The sequence below is a fragment of the Choloepus didactylus genome, chromosome 2 (genome assembly GCF_015220235.1).
Source record: "Choloepus didactylus isolate mChoDid1 chromosome 2, mChoDid1.pri, whole genome shotgun sequence".
Classification (NCBI taxonomy): Eukaryota; Metazoa; Chordata; class Mammalia; order Pilosa; family Megalonychidae; genus Choloepus; species Choloepus didactylus.
Genome location: NC_051308.1, coordinates 235,362,215 through 235,383,491, shown reverse-complemented (window position 1 = coordinate 235,383,491; position 21,277 = coordinate 235,362,215). Strand labels below are relative to the sequence as shown.

The 21,277-nt window shown below is 39.7% G+C and overlaps 1 protein-coding gene and 1 pseudogene across 3 annotated transcripts in view; both read left to right on the top strand.

Annotated features, from left to right (window-relative positions):
* Nucleotides 1-2,030: 2,030 nt before the first annotated feature.
* KAZN (kazrin, periplakin interacting protein) overlaps nt 2,031-21,277 on the top strand; it is an 857,604-nt gene continuing 838,357 nt past the window's right edge. For all 3 annotated transcript variants that reach the window (XR_005215506.1, XM_037828472.1, XM_037828477.1), the window contains exon 1: nt 2,031-2,053. Coding sequence is in view for 2 of the 3 variants with exons in the window: in XM_037828472.1 (XP_037684400.1) it covers nt 2,042-2,053 (12 nt within the window). In the remaining variant the exon portion in view is untranslated. The remainder of the gene's footprint in view (nt 2,054-21,277) is intronic.
* Nucleotides 11,385-14,401, top strand: LOC119528211 (annotated as a pseudogene).

The window sequence follows — 21,277 nt, the reverse complement described above, 5'->3', positions numbered from 1 at the left end:
AACCTTAAACATGCAATGCTTATTTATAATAGATGCCCTAATAGCCATGTTGCTAATACTATCATTTCTGCTATTTCTAGGTCTGTTTCTATACACTGATTTCTCTCCAGGCTATGGGCCACATTTTCCTGCTTTTTTTGTATGTCTGGTAGCTTTTACTGGATACTTATTAATTTTGAACATGATGAATTTTATACTTTAGAGGACTAGATTTTGTTATACTTATATAAAGAATGCCCAATTTCTTTTCTTTTCTTCTTTCTTTTCTTTTTTCTTTTTTTTTTTTTTTTTGGACAGGTGCATTAATTGTAGATCAGTTCAATATTTTCAAGCCTTACTTTAAGATCCTTTTGGGTAGAGCTAGGGTAGTTTTTAATCTTGGGATAATTAGTCCTATTGCTAAAGCCTGGCCCTTCTGGCGCCTCTACTGAATACGTCTATTTTCATCAAAGTCCCTCCATTCTGGCTGATTGGAATGTGAATAACTTGTGGCCCTGTGTGATCTCTTGGAATTGTTTGGCTTATAGTAGCTTCAGTAACTGTTCTCTCCTGGAAGATTTTCTTGCCTGGTCATGTAGGGTTTCATTTATACACAGGGTTGATATTCAGCCAACAACTCAAAGGGACCTTATGCTGATTCGTAGAGATTTCATGTAACTCCCTCTACTTCAGTTCTCTATTCTGCAAATTCCAGCTAAGGTATCCTCCCTGATCTCTGCCTCCCCAATTCAGGGAGATCGCTGAGCACTGCTCGGGTTCCTCCTCCCTGCGCTGAAATCTGGAAATTCCTTCTTTGCAGAATGCCTGGGCAGTGATAAGATGGAACTTGGTTTTTGTTCAGCTGTTTTATGGATCATAGTCCAGTGCTGAATGTTGTTAAATGTCTGAAAATAGATGTTTCCAAAATATTCTCTAGTTTTCCAGTTATTTACAGCAAGAGGGTAATCTGGACCCTCCTGCCAGAAGCAGAAGTCCTCAGAGTGTTTCCAATTTCTATCATTTTTGAGGATTACCTTTCCCCTCAGCACTGTGGTTAGCGAAAGGCTTTACTGAGAATGCCTAGGATTTACTTGTTTTTGGTTTGAAAGGATGGATTTACATGAAAATTATAGAAGTTCAATAAGGCAAAGAATTTTAATTCAAAGAAATGTAAGGAAATTAATTCAACAATATTTAATGAGCACCTTCTGTCTGCCAACCACTGTTCCAGTTGTTGGGGATATAGCAGTAAACAAAGAGATTAAAAAAAAAAACCAAAAACCTCTCCTCTTGGTGAATGCATAGTAGCACAGTAGTAGAAAGAGACAACAAGCAAAATGAATAAGTAAAATCTTAAAATTTATGACGGATGGTAAATGCTATCAGAGTTATAGAGAAATAATCATCCCCCCAGCCACATGTGGTACCAATTGGGAAACATGGCCATTGTCCCTTTATAAAGTTTAATGACATGACAGAGCCCATCTGCCTGGAGGCAAATAGCCATCTCACCATGAATGCAAATCTATTCTAGGATGGTCCCCTCTTGCCCTGTTAAGCTCTGTCATTCATGAACGTTTACCACAAAATCATATTCCTACATCTATTTTCATATTTGTTTCTTTTCGGTTTCCCCAGCAGGACTGGACACTCCATGTGGGTAGCACCATGTCTCTTTCTGCTCACAATTATATCCCCAAGAGCTCTATAAAAAGCTTGGCCTTTGGTTAGTGTTCAATAAATATTTGTTCTCTGTTGAGCACACTTGTTGAAGGGATTCATATATATGTTGGGTTCTTGATACCTGCCTGGTTTAAACCTTGTATGTACACTCTTGCTGGTCTCTAATTGCAAGCCAATTTCTCTTTGACAGTTACTTGCTGTGATTCCACATTTCTTTCTTTCTTTTTTTGCAGCTGTGCAATCATTGCACACCCTAAATGACCAGATTTCCCATTTTATTGTCACCAAATCGACGGCACTGGAAGAGGATAAAGACCCCTTTCTACCCACTGAGAAGGAGACACTGAAGAGTTCCATGATATTGATGAGGCATCTCTTAATGGATGCTCAGGTACAAAGACCAAGAGTGGGTTGTATTTTTTAGATAGAGTAGGTTGTACTTTTTTAATGTTAAGCTACCGCACTTACTGAAATCTACTTTTGCGACAAATAGCCACATAACAGGCATTCTGCTATATCGGGTATTGGATTTCTGATTAGGGCTTATTTGGGATTTAGTATTAAAATGGTTTGTCTTTAAGTCAAAGTAATAGGGCTTAAAAATAATATATGCATTGTCTCTGAGAATTTAACAGCTCTCCCATTAGCGTTGGAAAAGTGAAAATCCATTTACATATAAACTTGGCAGACATCAAAGCTGGCAAAGCCTTCGGAGTGAAGCAAACACTTATTCCAAACAGCATCACTGAGTAACTAATGAATATTTTGGTACAGTTGATGCATCACCAAGTAAGCAAATCTGCACTGATTTTTTGTTGTTGTTAATGTTAGCAATGAATTTATTGCGGAAGGTATTTAGCTCATTGCATGCTATTGTTGAGATGTAATTCTTCAAAGTTTCTCCTGATGCACCATTTCATTGAAATATTTAAAAATAATTTATCTCCTCCTTCTGGATCTCCAGATATGTCTATAGGCAAACACCCGGTGTTTTAAAAGATTGATAGTTTTCTGTCAGTGAAGTCAAGCTAAACTAGATTTTTTGGTTATTCCTACCTCTTCAGTATCTAGAAATAAGTTTCAGAAAATGTCCTTTCGGTTTGCTGATTTTGCATTAGTTTGCCCTGGAGCATTCTTCCCGAGCTGGTTTTCTATTCAACAGTCCTGAGGTCAGAGTAACTGCTTGTTTCCTGTGCTCTGCTCGGTGTCAGAGATTTTGAATTGCAGCCTCTTTGCTTTTGTTTCTATTATGGTAGTGGTTTCTGTTTTGTTTATAAAATCAATCCTGAAGCCTGGATCTTCTACCAATAAGACTTTAACTGGCAAAGCTTTTGTGCATTTCTCACCTGCCAATGTTTGAAGTTGCTCAGTGGGGGCCCCTGGGATGACCTGGCCCAAATTATGCAAAGCCTTCCATTTCTATCCTCCCTTCTTGCCTCTCCCCTTTGCTATGGGCAGTCATTCAGCCTTTCCTTTCTCCTGAAGCCTGTCTGGTGGAGGCAGGAAGGAACAGCCAATTTTAAAACTCAGAATAAAAAAGAAATTTACAACATTTTGCCAAATAAAAGAGAGTGTATTGCTCTGGAAAGGATTGGCTTTCCTCAGTCCCAGGCAAGGGAACTTTGTAAGTGGATCTCCAAAGACACTGTGTAAACTTCAGTCTGCAAAATCTAAGGGAATAGCTAACCATTCATCTCTTCCCTCTCCTTATATATGAAATCCTAGAACTGGATTTAAAATTGTTTCAACATTGTGTAAGGAGATTTCTCTCCCCCTAAATACCTAATTCATTTGACAACCTCTCAGCATTAGTGGTGTTGGTAGTGATTATCCCCCTTGTATACAATGAGTCTAAAATATCCCATATAATATGGTTACTGTGCAGGATCATTTTATAATGTCAAAATCTCCTGATCCTAACTCAGTGCTTGCTGGAATTTTCTCACTGCAACAGCCAGATAAAATAGAGCAGTATATGGTAGATATTCCCTTAACTCACACTTAAAAAGAAGGAGGGTTGTGTCTTTTCTTACCGCGGCAAAAATTCACAGGAAGTCAGGTAGGAAAGTAAGTAGTGTTTGGAAATGTTATTGTTTCTTTCAACACCTAGGGCTCAGTGACTCCCCCCACCCCGACCCTTGCCTTTTAGTCTAATATAGAATGAGTGGGTTGTGATTAAATTTAGTTTAAAGCTACTACTCTTGTTTGTTTTCTTTCTAAGACCCTAAATTTTTGAAGCATTAATTGTGGCTACGACTCTTCTATCACTGAAGTCTATAGAATTCTGCTAATACCCACATGCCCCCAACTGTGCATCTGAAATATACCCTCTCAGATCAGCATTATTAAGCTCAGAAAATGCTAAGGAAACCCAACATTTGGGGGGATGGCCAGGGGTGATTTGTGGTTTTGAGTTTTGAAGTAGAATCTAGAAATATGTTATTTTTAATGAGAATCTTTATTGAGTATTTTTGGAAATCCAACTATTTTCCTTTCAGTTTTTAACACTGCTTCTTACCTGAATTCCAAAGGTGAATATACTTTTCTAAGTTCATCAGAAGTGTAAGGTAGACGGGCTCTAAATAACTTATATGTCCATCCTTTCATTGGGTCTGTGCATGATGATAGTGATAGATGTCTAATCAGTTACATTGTTGTAGGATATTTCTTCAAGAGTAGGTACCACCTCCCTTAACTTGGCGGGTATAATAGCCCACTCAGCTCCATGCCCAAAAGGCTCTTAATAATATGAGATTATGATGGAATACTCTGACATCAGCTTACAAACTGAAAGAAGTCAGGCAAAAAGTATTCTAGAGAACCTCGAGGCTGCTTCAGGAGTGACTGCTTAAAACGCATAATCAATTCAAGTCACATCTGTCTTGGAAGCAATAAATCCTGCTTAGGAGAATGTCAAAGGCAAACGCATTGCTGGGCTATGAAATTCCACCTCTGGGGATTATAAAGCAGCGTGCACAGAGCACACACATCTCCCAGGTAGAATAGGGGTGCCAGATACGATTGGCAGCCCTGACAGTCCACCCTAGAGAATGGAATCAAGGAAGTAACATCTAAGACAGGTAGCTCAGAAGCCCGGGGATTTTTTTATTCATTCCTTAAATGTTTCCAACACAGGGGTGTCTCAAAGAGGCAAAGTGCCTCTATTTGCATTCCATCCCTGTTCTAGTCCACAGGCCCCCAAATTCAATGAACTGTACCATTCAGATCGTATTTGAAACCTGATCTTGTGGCGTTTACTCCTGAGAGCTCTGTCTAAACCCAAACTGCTGACTCAGCCTCATAAGTGATTAGATTCATAACACCAAAGAGGCAATTCTTTCTGGTAGAGATTAATTCTTTTACTCGTACTGTGTGACTCTGCATGCTAAAAGGGGTTGATTACAGCAAATTAAATCTCCTGTGGCATTTCTCTCCTTCTCTCTCCCAAAGACCTAATATCATTGTTTATTAAGGGGAGAACGGATGCTTGGGAAAACAATCAGATCGTTTTGTTAGCATTAGGCCGTCATTACAAAGGCTCTCGTACCAAAAGGTGGAGAACTTTCTGTGCACCTCGGGGGGCTCCTTCTGCCCACCAGGGAAGAGCCCGTGTGCGCTTGCCACCAGGACCCCTGCCCAGGCCTTGGCCTGTGAGTGGGGGGCTTTTCGACTTGAAGTTTGGCCTGCCCTGGAATTTGAAGGGGGAGTTTGTTTTAAAACTACAGCTGAGTAGCTGTAGGTGCACTGAAGTAAGCCTTTAAAAATAAAAACAAACCGCACCACAGTCATCTCCAAGCCAAGTCTGTGCTTAGGTCTGCAGAAGTCAAATTTCAGGTGGAAAATAAATGAAACACCCTTCATCCTTTGTACTCAGTTGTCCCTTCCTGTGCTCTTTCTTCCTCTTGCTTGTTTTTCCTGCTTTCTTTTTTCTTTTCACTTCTCCCTTGCCCCCTCCTCCATCTTTTCTCCTCCTTTCCCCCTATTTTCTCTTTCTTCTACTTTTATCCCTTTCCTTTCTCCCCTGCCTCCTCTTCTCGTGGTTTGCAGAACAAATGTTAGTTGGGGTGTGGTGTTACATCCTGCCTTTGTCTTCCATTCCTTTCCTTTTCTTTTCTCATCTGTCTTTCTTTCTGGTATTCGCGTTCAGGGAACTTGAAAGCATCTTTGCGAAAGACCCTTGTTCTCGTCTCTGGGCGGCAGCAGCTGCAGGAAGTGGAGTGATTTGCAGGAAGAAACCTGGCATTCAGAGGGCAGATTGGGGCCCTGCTGGGATCAGAGACTGAATATGATTTGGGTGGCTTGATTGTCTTTTCCCTTTTTAAGAGAACAGCCAAGCAAACTCTCCTGGTTGATTATGCTTTTTGATGGGTCTGTGGCAAAATTGGACCAATTGAACATGAGAGGGTCAGCTCTTTGGGTTGCCCAGAAATACAGTCCCCAGACTGGCCTCCTCTGGCGAAGTGGAGTTTAGATCAGAGACTCCCTGGGAGGGTCCTGGGTTGCAGGATCCCGATGAACTACCCGCGAGGGAGGGTGACCCCTGTAATGTTGACACCTCCTTGCCTCCAGAGGGGACCCCGGGAACAGGAACTCATTACAGGGGCACACTTCAAAATGATTTGTCCCCCTTACTAGCACTTCCCATCCCTTCAGGTGCTTTCTGAAGGGAACCCTGTTCTCAGGGTAGGGACACTGGTTCTTATAAAGCCATGATCTGGCACTTTCTTTCTAGCTGCAGTGGGCTTCACAGTCATCCCCAAGAACACGACCTTGTTGACAGCCTTAGACAATGTCTTGCCCTCACTTTGAGCAGACTGAGGCATTGGGAAAATGCTTGTCTTACCAAGGTCACAGATTCTACTGTGACTCTGAGTAGCTCCCCCAGCTTGGGTATTTCTGAACTATGACACCATGATGGGGAAAGAACTGGAACTCTCTACCCACTTTGGAACAAGCAGAGAAGAAATTCCAAAATTAGAACAAGGGCAAACAGGCAAAACTATTGTCTAAGAAAATTATCCTGCTATATTTTCATGACTACTCACATCATCAGAGCTTTACCTCCAAAAGGTCATAGGAGAAGGCAATACTTAAAAAGACGCTGAAGAATTTTGTTCACCTAACTAGAAAGGTACAATGATAAGCTGATTACTCAAAGGAGTCTTAGCTCATCCATTTCCCAGCATGTTTGAAAAAGCAATGCTTATTTTCCATTCTCAGATGCAAAATTGTAAAATCAGCAACTCGGAAGCTTACAGTATCTTACCTAATGGCTGTAAGCCTGCTTTCCATCCTGCCACGGTGATTTTGATCTTTGCAATAAGTCAAATGTAACCTGTGGGCATGGCCAGGCTTAGATGAAACAGCATCAGTTGTAGGGTCTCTGCAATCACAGACCTTGTTCAGAAGAAATGGAGGCTGAGACCAGAAATTGTAATGCTGATCTTCAGTTAGGCTTGTGTCTAGATATTTTTTTAAATAGAGAAAGGTAGCATCTTCTGAGACCTAGATTTTTTTTAAATAGAGAAAGTAGCATCTTCTGAGACCTCTGCCACCTGGCTAAAACCCTTCAGGCAGAATCTTAGGGGAATGCAAAGTTGCTTTTAGTGCTTACCATGCAAAGGTATGGGTATAGTTAGAAATCTGGCTCAGATGAAAGCTGCACTCTTGCCCAACACTATGTGCTAAAGGAAAGAAACTTCTCTTCAGAAGGGAAATGTTTGACCAGAATAGTCTCTAGCAAATGGATATGGCTTTCATGTGTCTCTACAGTGATAAATGACAGTTTAGGAATTTCTTTTTACATCATAGAAGTTTTATGTAACTTTTCTAGATACTAAGGGGTTCTTTAAATGATACACATTTCAAGTGATAATCAAATACAATTTATGCTGAGCTAATAGCTGATAATCCACTTCAGGATACGGGAAAGCTGAAATAGTAGCAAAACCACAGAAGAAGTTTGGGGTGGGGACTCAGTCGGAGGGCTCTTTGGTTGTCAGCAACAGAGTCCAACTCTGGTTACCATAACAAGGGAAATCATTTAATGGGGGCCTATGGGGTACCTCTTAGGAAAAGCTGAAGAACTGCATATCAGAAAAGACAGGAAACAGGGAAGCTTTGGAGATTTAGGTATCAAGAACTAAAAAGCAGTTGCTTCAGGGTGCTGGGGTTGGGATATTTCAGCTCCCACAGTTTTCTCTCTTTGTGTCACTTGGCTCAAGGTCCAAATTCTTAGAAAAGTCTGACTGGTCTGCCTTAGCTCATTGGGCCATCCTTCCCCTTGGCCATGGGAGGGTGGGACACTTTGGTCCCACATATAGGGTAGGAGGTATGATTATTACCAGAAGAGGGGCATGTGTGCTGGGCAGATTCCCCTACCGATGGAGACAATAATAAATCTATCACACACTCCACATGCAGGAACTTAATGCTTGTGCCCCAGCACAGACCTCGGAACTGCACTAAGCTCCAGGGACAAAGAGGGACAGAACATTAGTCCCACCCTGGAGGAGCCTGGGGTCTAATGGGACCGATAAACAGATACTGAAGTGCCCTGTGATAAACACTGTTGAACGAATTGGGGAGACTGTGGAAGGAAGTACGTAGCTGATATTTGCTGATCACTTTACTGTTTACAAAGCACTCTCACCTATATTTTCTCATTTTTTCCTTAGTAATGAGAGGTATAGGAGGTAGGTATTATCTCTATTTCGTAACTAAGTATTAAGCTTCACTAATATAGCCTTTTTATATTGTTCCACCCAGTCTATAACAAAGCAAGAGTAATTTATTTCCTACTTGTAGGTGGTGACCTTGAGATTATTAGCTTCCTGAATGGGTTATTGAATAGAGGTAAAGGAAGCATGTAATTAGGAGAAAGAAGATTAAAGTCTGGCTTCAGACATATAACTCTAAATGTTTTGGCAGTTTTAATAAATATAAACTATATTCCTAAAGCTAAACTCTACCCATCAAGATCCTAGAAGGGTTAGGTTTCTAAGAACACAGTTTTCAAAAATCTTTAAATAGAATATAAAAGATATTATAGATCACCCTCCAAATTTCCCAGTATTCTCATGATGTTCTATTGCCATGTCTGTATATACTTGGCTCACATAATAATACCCAACCCTGACCATCATCTCTTGGAACAGTAGTTCTCAACTTATGACAGGAACATAATTTTGCCCCCCAGGGGACATTTGGCAATGTCTGAAGACATTTTGGATTGTCATAACCAAGGGGTGGGGTGCTACTGTCATCAAGTGGATAGAGAACAGGGATGCTGCTAAACAGTTTACAGTACATAGGACAGTCCTCTGCAACAGAGAATTATCCAGCCCCAAATGTCAAAAGTGACATTGAAAAAGTGCTTTAGACCCACGGCTGATTTTTTAATTGATTATGGAACTCTTCCAGTCTCGGAATCCTTTTCTTCAGAACCCTACAATCTATCTGAATTTGTCCTAGGGATATATCTTAATTATCGATTCATTCCATCTCTCATTCATTCATTGAGCTTCTATAATTTGCTAGGCACTGTGCTAGGCTGTGGGAAACAGCACTGAAAATGAAAGAAATGAATCTTGCCCTCAAGTCTCTTGTATTTTAGTCAGGATGAGTGACAATAAACATATAAGTAAACAAATAATTAAGATTTTCTGTACTTGTCTTAAAGATGTATTAGGACCTAATTTAGATAAAGGTTCAAAGATATTCTTTTTGAAGGTGACATTGAAGCTGAGAGCTGAGTTGTCTGTGTGTGTGGTGTCCTCTTCTTGTGCTTTATTGCATGCGTTTGTAATTTAATTAAGTTCTGTGTGTTTAGTACTACCCTATGAGTTAACTGGAAATAGATCCCCTGGGAAGTTGCAGAACATCTAGACAGATTAGTTATTCCAGATATTTACATTTAATTTAGTGAATATAAAAATTCCAACTGCTCCCTCAGGAAGAGATAATCCTTTAAATCTTTGGCCAATTGGGCCCCACGGAGGAACCAGGGGCCAGTCTTTTCTTGCTAGATGTTATATGTATAGAGACACACAGGAAAGCAAACAAGGGTCAGAGTTGTTTGAACTACATGAGACATGGGAGTCAGATGGATGAAGGGAAAACAAGGAAGAAGTAGAGTTATTTTTCTTAGGATTTGAACAAGAAAATGAAGAGGTAAAGGCTGCAGTTACTTAACTGAAGACATTCCATATATAACCTGGGAAACAGTCAATTCTCAATTTGCATCTATAGGTTAGTAACTCTATAGATCATCTGTGGCCAAAGCATTCCTTCCTTGATGACAGGCACTCAGGAAATGTAAACCAATGTTAGTTTGCACGAGACATAATTGTAAGGGTAATTTCATTGCCAATAGTTTTTTCACCGTAATGGGATTCAATATGAGACTTATTTTTAGTGTTAATTATTTGGCATGGTTTATGCTATAGCTCCCATCTATTAGATATAGAGAGCTGAATGTATGCCATATAATTATAACCAAAAATAACTCATGCTTAGAATAGTTATTCTATTATAGATCTCTTGGGACCTCAACTATTCTCTGTGGAGTAGCCAGGTAAATGGAGGCCTGACATTGCTAAGTGTCATAAATTAATCTGATGCTAGATCTGGGAGTAGAGCCAGCAAATTTCCTTGGTGCCAACTCAAGCCAACATTCTGTGTCCCTTCACTCCTTTGTGTCTTAGTAAATTATACTTAGTAGCAGTTTATTAGTAAGATGGTGACTAGGCTATTCCATGTACTCACTTATCCCTGAGGGACTTTGAAACAAAGTCCCTCACTTTGGCCAACTCAGTACTTTGGACACTTCCTTTCAGAATGGATGTCCTTGTCTTGAATTATTGAGCCTAATTCATCTTTCTTTCCTTCCTCCTAAAAGTATAAAACAAAGAGAAAGCAATTCATGATAGAATTGATAATGAGGATCATGGTATGGGTCTGTATTAGTTAGCTACTGCTGCATAACAAACTGTTCCAAACTTAGTGGCTTAAAACAACAGCTATGTATTACCTCTGATAAGTCTATGGATTGACTGGATAATTCTTCTGATATGCAAGAGGCTTGGCTGATCTTGTCTGGTCTCATTTATACATTTGTGGTCTGGCTGGTCTAAAATGGTCTTGGCTAGAGTAATTCAGCTCTCCTCCACATATCTCACACATCCCTCCAACAGGCTAACTCAGGAATGTCCTCACAGCAGTGATAAGGGTCCATAAAAAGAGGAAGTGAAGAAAGTAATCCCTTTTTCCAGCCTATTTTGTATCAAGTTTGCTACTATCCCATTGGCCAAAGCAAGTTACACAACAAGCCCAGAGTCAAGGTGGAAGTCATCACCAAAGAAGTTGGGTACAGTGAAGTGTGAAAACTGGGACCATTAATGCAGTCAATCTACCGCATAAAATTGGCAAAGCAAATCAGCAGAAGAGTTCTTACATTAACTCTTGGCAATTTTTTATCTGTTGAAAATGGAAGTTCGAAATGCCCTAATTAGCAAGCTTCATGCACATTCTCGTTCAGAAAGACTGCACCAGTCAGTTTATTTAGAGGAACATGAATGGTGCTCTTTCTCCCCTGTTTTTATGCACAGAGTGCAGACTGTGTTTGAACAGCTGGAGGATGTATTTTAAGAGGATTCTATGTCAAGCTTGAACAGAATGATTTCAAATGTCCAGGGACCAAGTGTAAGAAATGTGGGCTTGCGATGGCTCTAGAAACATTAAAAGACCGTTGTTCCAGCTGGTGGTTGAAGCCAGGTGCATGGTTAATTTGTTCAAGAAATACTTCCTGAGCTTATAGCATGTGAAAGTCACACTGCAGGGAGATGTGAAAAAAAAAAATAGTGAAGAATTATTGGGTGCTTACTTTGTGCCAAGCATTCTGTTAAGGGCTTTATATCCATTATCTCACTTAATGCCTCCTGAAACTTTATGAGGGGCATGGTACTCTCCTATTTTACAGATGAGGAAATTGAGGCCCAGAGAAGAAACATACTTCAGGTCACATACCCAGTGATTAGCCATGGTAATTTGATTGCAAGAATGGCTGTAATTCTTTGCTCTCTCCCTTTTGCAATATGACTTTGCAGCTTTCCTCGTTAAGAGGTAGACCCTATTTCTCCTCTTCTTAAAACTGGGTTGTCCTGTGGCTGTGACTTACTTTGGCCAAAAGAATGCAATGAAAGGGTGGGCCAGCTCAGAGCCTAGGTCTCAAGAGGCCTTGTGCACTTCTGCTCTTTCTCGAAACCCTGCTCTGCTGTGAGAACAAGCCTGGGCTACCCTGCTGGAGGATGAGAAAACATGTGAAACAGAGGCATGTCATCCCTGCTGAATCACTCCTGGTCTAGGCAGCCTCCAGCTGGCCCACTGCAGGGCAGATGCCTCAGCAAGCTGAGCAAATCCTAGAGCAGCACAACCACCTAGCTGCCCTGTAGACTTGTAAGAAATAATGACCCCCTTCCCGGTACTGTCCCTATTTTCCTTCCCTTTCCCTACTCCCTTTTCCCCTTCCATTTTCCCCAGTTTAGGGACCTTCAGCTCTAGGAATCTTACTGCAGATGCATTAGGCCGGCCTTATGAAAGGTTGTAAAATTTAGTTGCTGATGATGCAGCCATCCCCACCTTTCTGCTGGACTACCTGACAGGTCTGCTACTCTGTGATTCTTGGGGCTCATCAGAGAGAAAGAAACAACCTGGTACATGTAAGAAGCAACACCTCAGAAAAACAAATTTTCACAAAAACAAGAACCTCAGATTCAAATGCTGAAACCCTAAGGATTCTATCCAACAGTATTTTGCCTGTGGACTGGGGAGCTGTGAGTTTATGAGCAATAGGATGAGAACACCCTAATGCCGCACTGCACAGCTCTTTGTCCCTTTGCTTCCATTGTAAGAGCAACACTGCAGGCTGAGCTTTGGGTGGAAGAAGTGACCCCGTCAGGGGAGCAGGAGCTGTCCTCATTGCAGCCACATCATTCCACTTCAGTTATTTCCCATCTCAGAAGTGGGGAAGCAAATATGTCCCTTGCTCTACTTAAGGGGAAAATGATAAGGAAAGCAAGTTTGAAGACGCCTATGAAATTATTCCGGTGGCAACAACCATGAACTAGTGACTTCCCTGGAAGAACGCACCACTGGATTATACTTATTTCTAAATAACGGATTCTCAGATGCCATCAATCTCATCCATCCCATGGTCTAATAACAGCACATACCATGCCTTAATTTATGGTATCTTATGGCTGTCAAGGCAACCTGACTTTTGATTCACAGATACACAGATTGGAATGGCTGCTGTAAAGGAAGCTTTGAAAACCTGCAACCGTTTCCAAAGAAAATCTAGGATAATGACTTTATCTCACATAGTAAGAAAACAGGGAATTAAGGCTGTCAAAGAAAAGGAACTCCATGCAGAACTCTGCGATACTGAGGGTTTGATCCTGAAATCCTCTGTGCCATTTATACAGGATGAAATTATGCTTGGTTTTCTTAAAAGCAGGATCAATGCTGGGTTAAGTTACCAAATATACAAAGACTGTCAAGAAGTAATATTGCAGACACCTAACTACCAAAGCAAAGCCCACAATAGAGGAATAAAATTTGGACTTGGAACATTCAATTTGATGTTATCACTTGTGCTACCAAAGTCACTTAAACTACCAACTGTTGTTGAATTTGCTGGTGATAGAGAGGTAGGCTTGGCTTTGCTTCATGAGAATGCATCTGAATCCCATATAAATAATATCTTAAGTGTTTTGACTCTACTCTTTTCTTACAATTACATCTATGTAGCTTCTGGTATTGAAAGGGGTTACCAATTCTGCCATAGAGGGTCTCTGCATAATCTTCCTCCAAAAATTTCCAAACTGGGTCATACTTACATTTTTTCATGCATGTTTTAGTATGCTGAAAGGATGTTTTGAACCTGCACAGTTAAAATTACAGCATGCATTTTTGTTCAGAATGAATGGAAGCTATTACATCACTTCTGCTGCTAGGAACTCATGTAGTGCCACATTTTTCTGCAGGAATTGAAATAGGTTTACCAATATGCTGATCTACTGTCTCAAAACAGCAGGTAGTCCAAGGCAATATATACTTACAGTAAAGCTGTGTATGATACAGGCCTTGCTTCCTTCTGATTTTGTAAAATCAGTTTGTGAGGCAGTGATTGCTCTATTCTTAAAAGTACATATCCTGAGAATAAAGATTTTAGGAACTTCTGTGCCAACAGAAAAGTTTGTTGCCAAAATGTACTATGCCACCGTCTCAGGCTGGTTGATAGCACAACCCATTCTGGAATTCATCTGTGCCTTGAGTGGTTTCCAAGTCATGAGCAAAAGACTAGACCTTATTTCAAATTGGCTATCAATAATTGAAAAAGGACAAGTTCTTTTACAAGAAAATTCAAATAAAGAGTATGGCATGGACAACACAAGTTTGTTAAATGTACTGAAAGTTATATGCCTGAAACAGGCAAATATAAGAGGGCTGAGATGTACTTTAATTGTGTCATTGAAAAGGAGAAAGTATTTAAATATGATCACTGTTTTGTGCCGTACACTTACTATGAACTGGGAATTCTACACTACCCAAAAGGAGATCATGCCAGTGCAATAAAAAAACCCTAGACAACATAAAAAACTACAAAGACTATGCCATTGAAGCCCAGTTACATTTTAGGGCTCATATAGCCCTGGAACAAATAGCTAAAGAAAAGTGATTTAAACATGGAACATGGCCTTGTTTAATATCAGTGAAATGTCCACAATAAGCAAAGTAATCAACAGGTAGAAAAATAATTTCTTTTTGGAAGAAATCCAAGAAGAGGCAGCTAAGAATCTGACCAGTAATTAGTAGGAAAGAAATTTGACATTACTCTCCCCTTTCCTTCTCCATACCTATAAAATGGAATGTCTTAGACTAGCAGTTGGAATGATTCATATTCTTGAAAAAGAAGAGACAAATGACGTACATTGTAAAATACACTCTCATACTCTCAACCATGGACATGGTTGTTTTTTAAGCCACTAGGTTTGAAGGTTGCTTGTTACACAGCAAGAGCTAACTAATACAAGAGCAGAGCCAGTATTTCAAGTCTGGTCTGACAGATAACTAAGCCCTTTAAATGGAAGAGCAGCTGGGAAATACAGTCTAGCAGTAATGCCAAGAGAAAGAGAAAGTAAATTTGATAAGTCTTCAGTCAGTCTCTGCCACTCATGCTCTTGGTTTTACGCCATTCACTCCAGTTTGAGAACTACGAAAGTGGTGGGTGAACCATATAATCTATTCAGGCAAAGAGATGACAGAGTTATATTTGAATATTTGGAAGGTTTGTCAGGGGTGAGACTGAAGACAGAAACATTTATCTAGGCAAGAGATGGTGAAGGAATGAAATATGGTATGGGGCAGTACAATTAAAGAGGAAGGGACATATAGAGGAAATATTCAGGAAATAGGACTATCATTAATTAAAATTTAGGGGTGAAAGAGAGGGACAAATCTAGGATGATTCTCAGATTTTGGTTTGGATGACAGGGAAAATGATAGTGCCTGATAAAGAAAACAGAAGGAGGAGCAGTCTTGAAGGGGGAAATTATGAGTTTAGTTTGAAGTCTATGAAGATTGAGGGGATTATGGGACATCTGGGTGGGTTTTTCTGGGAGACTGTCAGATATCTCTGCCAGGAGAGCCCTCTTTTGGGCTGAAGAGACAGGTCTGGGAGTCCTTTGTGTACTTCAGTAACACATTAATTAGAGTCATGCTGTATCAATCACAGTTCTTAGTAGCAAACAACAGAATTCACTCTAGCTAATTTAAGTAGAAAGGACTTTTTATAAAATAGAGATTTGGGGGTAATTTATAGAATCTCCAGAAGATCTTGAAAACTAGGTTCGGAGGCTACATGACTAGGAATATATTAGCCAGGAGAAAGAGCCAACTGCCCCACGAGTCTGTAAGTGGAAACTTCACTGCCACCACCTCACACAGCTCAGCATCCACAACATTGAGGAACTGGACACTAGAACCAGCCCAGGGATGATCTGAAGAACCAAGTGTTTCTGCCTCTGGCTTATAAGAAAGGCCAATTTCCTCCCTGGCAGTGGCTTCCTCTTTGGCTACTTGCATCTTGTTCAGACAGAGCCTGAGCAACCTTGGGGACTTTAGCTGCAGAGGAGTCTGGGAAATGTAGTTTTTACTTCAAGGAACCAGGCCAGAGAATATTGGAATGTGTGTGGAATGAGCACACACACGGAAATTATAAGGATGAGTTAAAAAAAAAAAAAAGTACTCTGGGAAGTAGACAATAAAGTTTCCTTTTCAGTTATGCTAGATTAAATTGGGTTTCTGTCACTTGCAACCTGAGGAGGTTTGACTACTAGAACACTGAAACTTTACAAGAAATACCATCCTTTCTATCCAATGTCATCTTGTCAGTATGCTATGTGACATGTGTTGTGTTCTCTTACATGACTAGCCACAGGGCCAAGCTCTCTCTGAGCAGCGGCATCTGGACACTTGGATTTAAGCTCTAGGAATCTACTTGCTTGTACATTTGCACAGCCAGGCACAGGGCTTGAATTCAAAGAAAACCAGATCTTTTGAAATCAGTGATACACACTAACAAGAAGTTTAAAAGTGTGCATGGAGGGGGCACATGGAGTTTTATTCCTCGCCGTGGAAAAAATGTTATTTCGAAAGCACAAGCTAGTACAACTGCTGTTCATAAATGATATATGTTGCATTTGAGGGCACATGATGGCTTTTAAATGTATTTTTAAATGAAATGTGAATAAAAGTTTTGTAGAACTTTTGAAACACCTCTACAAAACCCTACAGCTCTGCAGAACACCATTTGGAAATGAATGCCTTACCTTGTATTTTCTCTGGTCTCATCAAAATGGACCTACCTCTTGCTGATGAGAGGATTACAAACTAAGAAAGAATGAGGCATTTTTATAGCAGGCGCATGGTTCAGTAGTAGTGTATTTCTTTTTATCACAGTTTAATGGAATAAGATTTATTGCTATTGAAGGCCAACATGCATATTTCTTTGATCTGCAAAGAGTAACAGCCTTGAATGCTGGATCTAGAAGTTTGCATTTCATCCAAGATAAGTTAAAGGTCCTTTAAGAGCCCAGACACGGCATGGCAGGTGGCTGTATTTTTTCAGCAGTTGCTGTAGGTGGTACTGCTGGTTGTTTATGCCACTGATGCCAACATCACACATAATTTGTTGATTCTCTATTGTTGGTTTCTTTGTGTGATGGGAAGCTGTCACCTGGCTTATGCCTTTCTTTTCATCATGATTTCTGCCTCCACTCTGTCATCTTTCCAACTCTAAATCAAAGGGAAGCGTGTCTTCTCTCATCTGGGAAGTATTCCAGATGCATATTATTAGCATGGAGGAGCACTTGACATTTTAGATCATCCTTAGGGTTTCTTAATCTGTTACAGTCTCACTTTGGTACTTCAGTGGACCTGTGGGGCAAACAGGAAAGTGAAATAGAGATTTAGCAAAGTTTAACAGCAGCTGTTGCCCTTGGACTGAGTTATGCTGCTACCCTGGGGGTGGGTGGGTGGGGGGAACAAGCCAGGTCTTTCCCAGGATGCAGCATTTGGCTTCATATAGCAAATCTGATTTATCAGCCTTCCTCCACCATCTTCCAACTTTGGAGGAACTATGGAGCAAATTAAATCCCTCTCCCATGAATTTTCTCCTTTCCTCGACTGTCACCACTTCTGCTGAGACAGACCTCTCGCTTCCTGGCCTAGGCTCCTCAGTGTACCTCCCTAAATCAGCCTTTTCCAAATCATTTTCCTTGCTCCCAGACCCATTTTCTCCCACCACTCCTCATGAGAGCTGTTCATAAGTCCCAACGTTTGCATAAAGGTAGGGAAGCCTCAGCAACAGCACAGCTCTGTTATCAAGGATTTACTGAGTGCTTACTATGCACTGGGCAGTGCAGTTTTCCTTTCTTTTCAGTACTACAGAGTGGTGTACAGAGTGTTCTGGGAGGGAAAATACAGAATGCTGAGGGAGGAGAGCAATAAGCTTAAACTGGAGAAGCTGAGGCAAGTGGGAAGAGGACGCTGGCCAGTACTTTCTAGAGGAATAAATTTTGGGTAGTCTGGAAAATAATAAAGTCTGGTGGAGGTTTGAGGTTAAGAAATCTCAACCTGTAAGTGACTGCCATACTCAGTCTAACTTTAAGAGTAACCATGTTTCTCTCCTATCAACCCCACTCCCGATCTCACTGGGGTACTAGAATACAGTTTCTTTATCCAGGGTTCACCATTAAGCTATTGGCACAGTTGGCTGGAAAATGTATTTTGGCCAAGGGAATCAGCCTTTTGGGATAGGACCAATAATGTGGGCTTTTGCAACAAAAGATTTTTTTTTTCTTCTTCTTAAAGCGCATCTGATTTTTTTTTTGTTCCTGTTAATGGAATATTTCTGGTTCATTGATAAGGCTGTTCCTTATTCATCAGGATAAGGCAGGATTACTCTTCCAAAGCCAAGCACTTGACACCCTTCAGCGTCACTCATCCCTCCACCCTCTCCTCCTAGGGCTTCTGGGGACTTATATGCCTTGTTTCCAAACTGTGTTGCTGGCTGACAGCTCCTTCTCTATGTCCAGACACTCCTCAGGATTCAGACCAGTGCCGATTAATTTCTACCAGCCTGCTTACTGTCCGTAGGATTCCACCCTTCCCCTGAGGCCTTGAAAACCACCAAATTGAGGGCACCCACATTTAACCTCCAGCCAAGGCCTTTCCTTATTGCTCCAGACTCACACATCCAACTGCCTAGCTGATGTCTTTGTTGTCTCAAAAGAGTCTGGAGTTTAACATGTCCAAAACGACACTTGAATTCTTCTCTGTTTTAGTTTCCTGGCTGCTGAAGCAAATATCATGCACTGGGTTGGTTTAATCTATAGGACTTTATTGGCTCATGGTTTTAAGGCTAGGAGATGTCCCAAATCCCCTGCCTCCCAGTCTCCCCATATCAGGAAATAGCATGACCCAGTTGCTCAATGAAAACAAAACAAAACAAAACAAAACATTCATTCTCCTTTTTCCTTTTTATTCAAAAAAAAAAATGTTTATTTATTGTAAACTTACAGAAAAAGGCAGAAAACAAATATGTAGCATTCAATGAATTATCATTAAGCAAACACCCCTTTAACTACCACATAAGTCAAGATATATAGCATTTTTAGCATGCCAGAAACCCTCCACCATTTTTCTTCGTCAACGAAAGGTAACCAATATCTTTGCAAATATGGTATTCACTTCCTTGCTTTTATTTAGTGTTTTACCACCTAACATGCATGATTAAGACTATAATTTAGTGTTAATCTTTTTGTGTATGTAAATGGAACCTTACAGAATGTATTTTTTTGTGTTTGCTTTCTTTCACTCAGCATTGTTTTAAGGTTCATTCATATTGAGCATAGCTTCAGTAAGTTCTTGTTTCATTGCTATATGATAGTCCATTACGGGACATTTAGCTTTGTTTCCAGTTTGGAGCAATTATCAAAAATCTTGATTTGAACATCCCTGTATATGTCTTTCAGAACTCTAATTAAATGTAAGACCTTTTCACCATGTTCAATATGTCACTTATGTTCATTTCTGTATTTTTCATCCTTTTTCTTTCCAAACATCAGTTTGTATATTTTCTACTGACCCATGTTCCATTTCACTAATTTTCTTTTCATTTGTGACTAATCTGCTATTAGCCCTGTCTATTGAGTTCTTAATTTCAGTCATTATAATTTTCAGTACTGTAATTTCTACTCGGTTCTTTCACTTTCTAATTTCTAATTCTATGCTAAATTTCCCTATCTTATCATCCATTTCTTGAAAATAATGATCACAGTTATTTTAAAATCTATGTTTGAAACACCAATATTGGGATTTCTCATGTGACTTTTCATATTTTATGTTTTATTAAAACTTGGGTTTTGAGTCAACCTTGACATTCTGCATTCCAGATGATTTGTTTATTGAATTATAGACATGCCTTTTGACTTTTTATGTAGATAATTTAGCCTTGGATGATATCACCTTCTTTGAAGGAGAATTCACTTTTGTTTCTAGGATACCTGATAAGGAGATTAAAGAAATGATTATCTTAATCCAAACAAGGAGATGTCAATTTTAGTTTTTTTGAAGACTGTTATATTTCTTAGATTTCTTTTTATTAATCCTGGTTAGAATTTGTTGGAATTCTTGAATCTGGTTTGGAAAATTTACAGCTATTATCTCTTCAAATATTTCTACTGCCTCATTATGTCTCTTCTTTACTCCCGATCTTCAATTACACATGTTGTATCTCATTACTTTTTCTTCTATGCTTCTTACTCTTGCTTCTTTTATTTTTTCATCCTTTTACCTCTATGTTTCATTCTGAATTTTTTTCTTACCCTATCTTCCAGTTTGCCAATTCTCTCATCAGCTGTCTCTAATCTATTGGTAAGCCCATCCACCAAGTTCTTAGTTATATTTACCACTCAATTATTCTATATGGGATACTGTAAGTTTTCAGTGTCCTTTTATATGTTTATTTTGTTTTTTAACTGAAATTCTCAAACTTGCTTTCTCTCTTATTCAACATAAGCTTGCTTATTTTAAACTCTGCGACTGATGATCCCAATTGCTCTGGGTTCATGTGTTTCTATTTTTTACTGTTCTTCTGATTATTATTCATTTTGCCTTGTTTTGAATCTGCCTAGTTATTTTTTATAGTGTTCACATCTGGTATTCAAAAAATTATTTATAAAAATAATTTAAAACTTAGGGTGATGTAACCGAAAAAGAATAACTGTTTGCTTCTGGCAGTTGCCTGAAGGCATTAGCATTCTAGCATTACCTTATTCCAATTTCAGGCATTGAGGTGATTGATGATCTATAGCCTTACCTTGGACACGTTATGGCCTTAAGACTGTAACTTTGTAACCAAATAAACCCCCTTTATAAAAGCCAATCCATTTCTGGTGTTTTGCAAAAAAGCAGCATTAGCAAACTGGAATATCAGGAAGGTCCTTCCTCAATGGAAGCTGCTAGAAAAGGTTACCTAGAGAGCTTGCAGCAAAAACACTTTTAGAAATTAAGGCTTGTAATTATGTTCTTGGCTTTTCTTTCCTCCGCTCTGTCTCTTTGCCTTGCTGTATTTACAGTTAAGGGGTGAGATGAGGGCCCCACAGGGATATTTGGCTTGGTGAGGGGACAGATTATAAATTGTGCAAGCTCTTTCCTACCTTATATCTTCCTTTTACTTTTCCCTACTAGAAATGGCACTACTGAAATTTGGGGAAGACATTGCTTTGGAGTTATCCTTATTACCTGCTATTACTTTACCCATTTCATTCACCTCACAACTAACAGTGGGTAAGATTTACTTGCTGTTTAATTTTTCAGACATCACTTTTTTTGACATATGTATGTCTCCTGTAGTATTGTTTTTTGACTATTTTAAAACTCATGTCTTGCTCATAACAGTGGAAAATTGGAAATCCCATACAAGTTCAATATTATTTGATTGGTTAAATGAATTCTGTTTCATTCCTAGAGTGGAATACTCTAGAAGCAT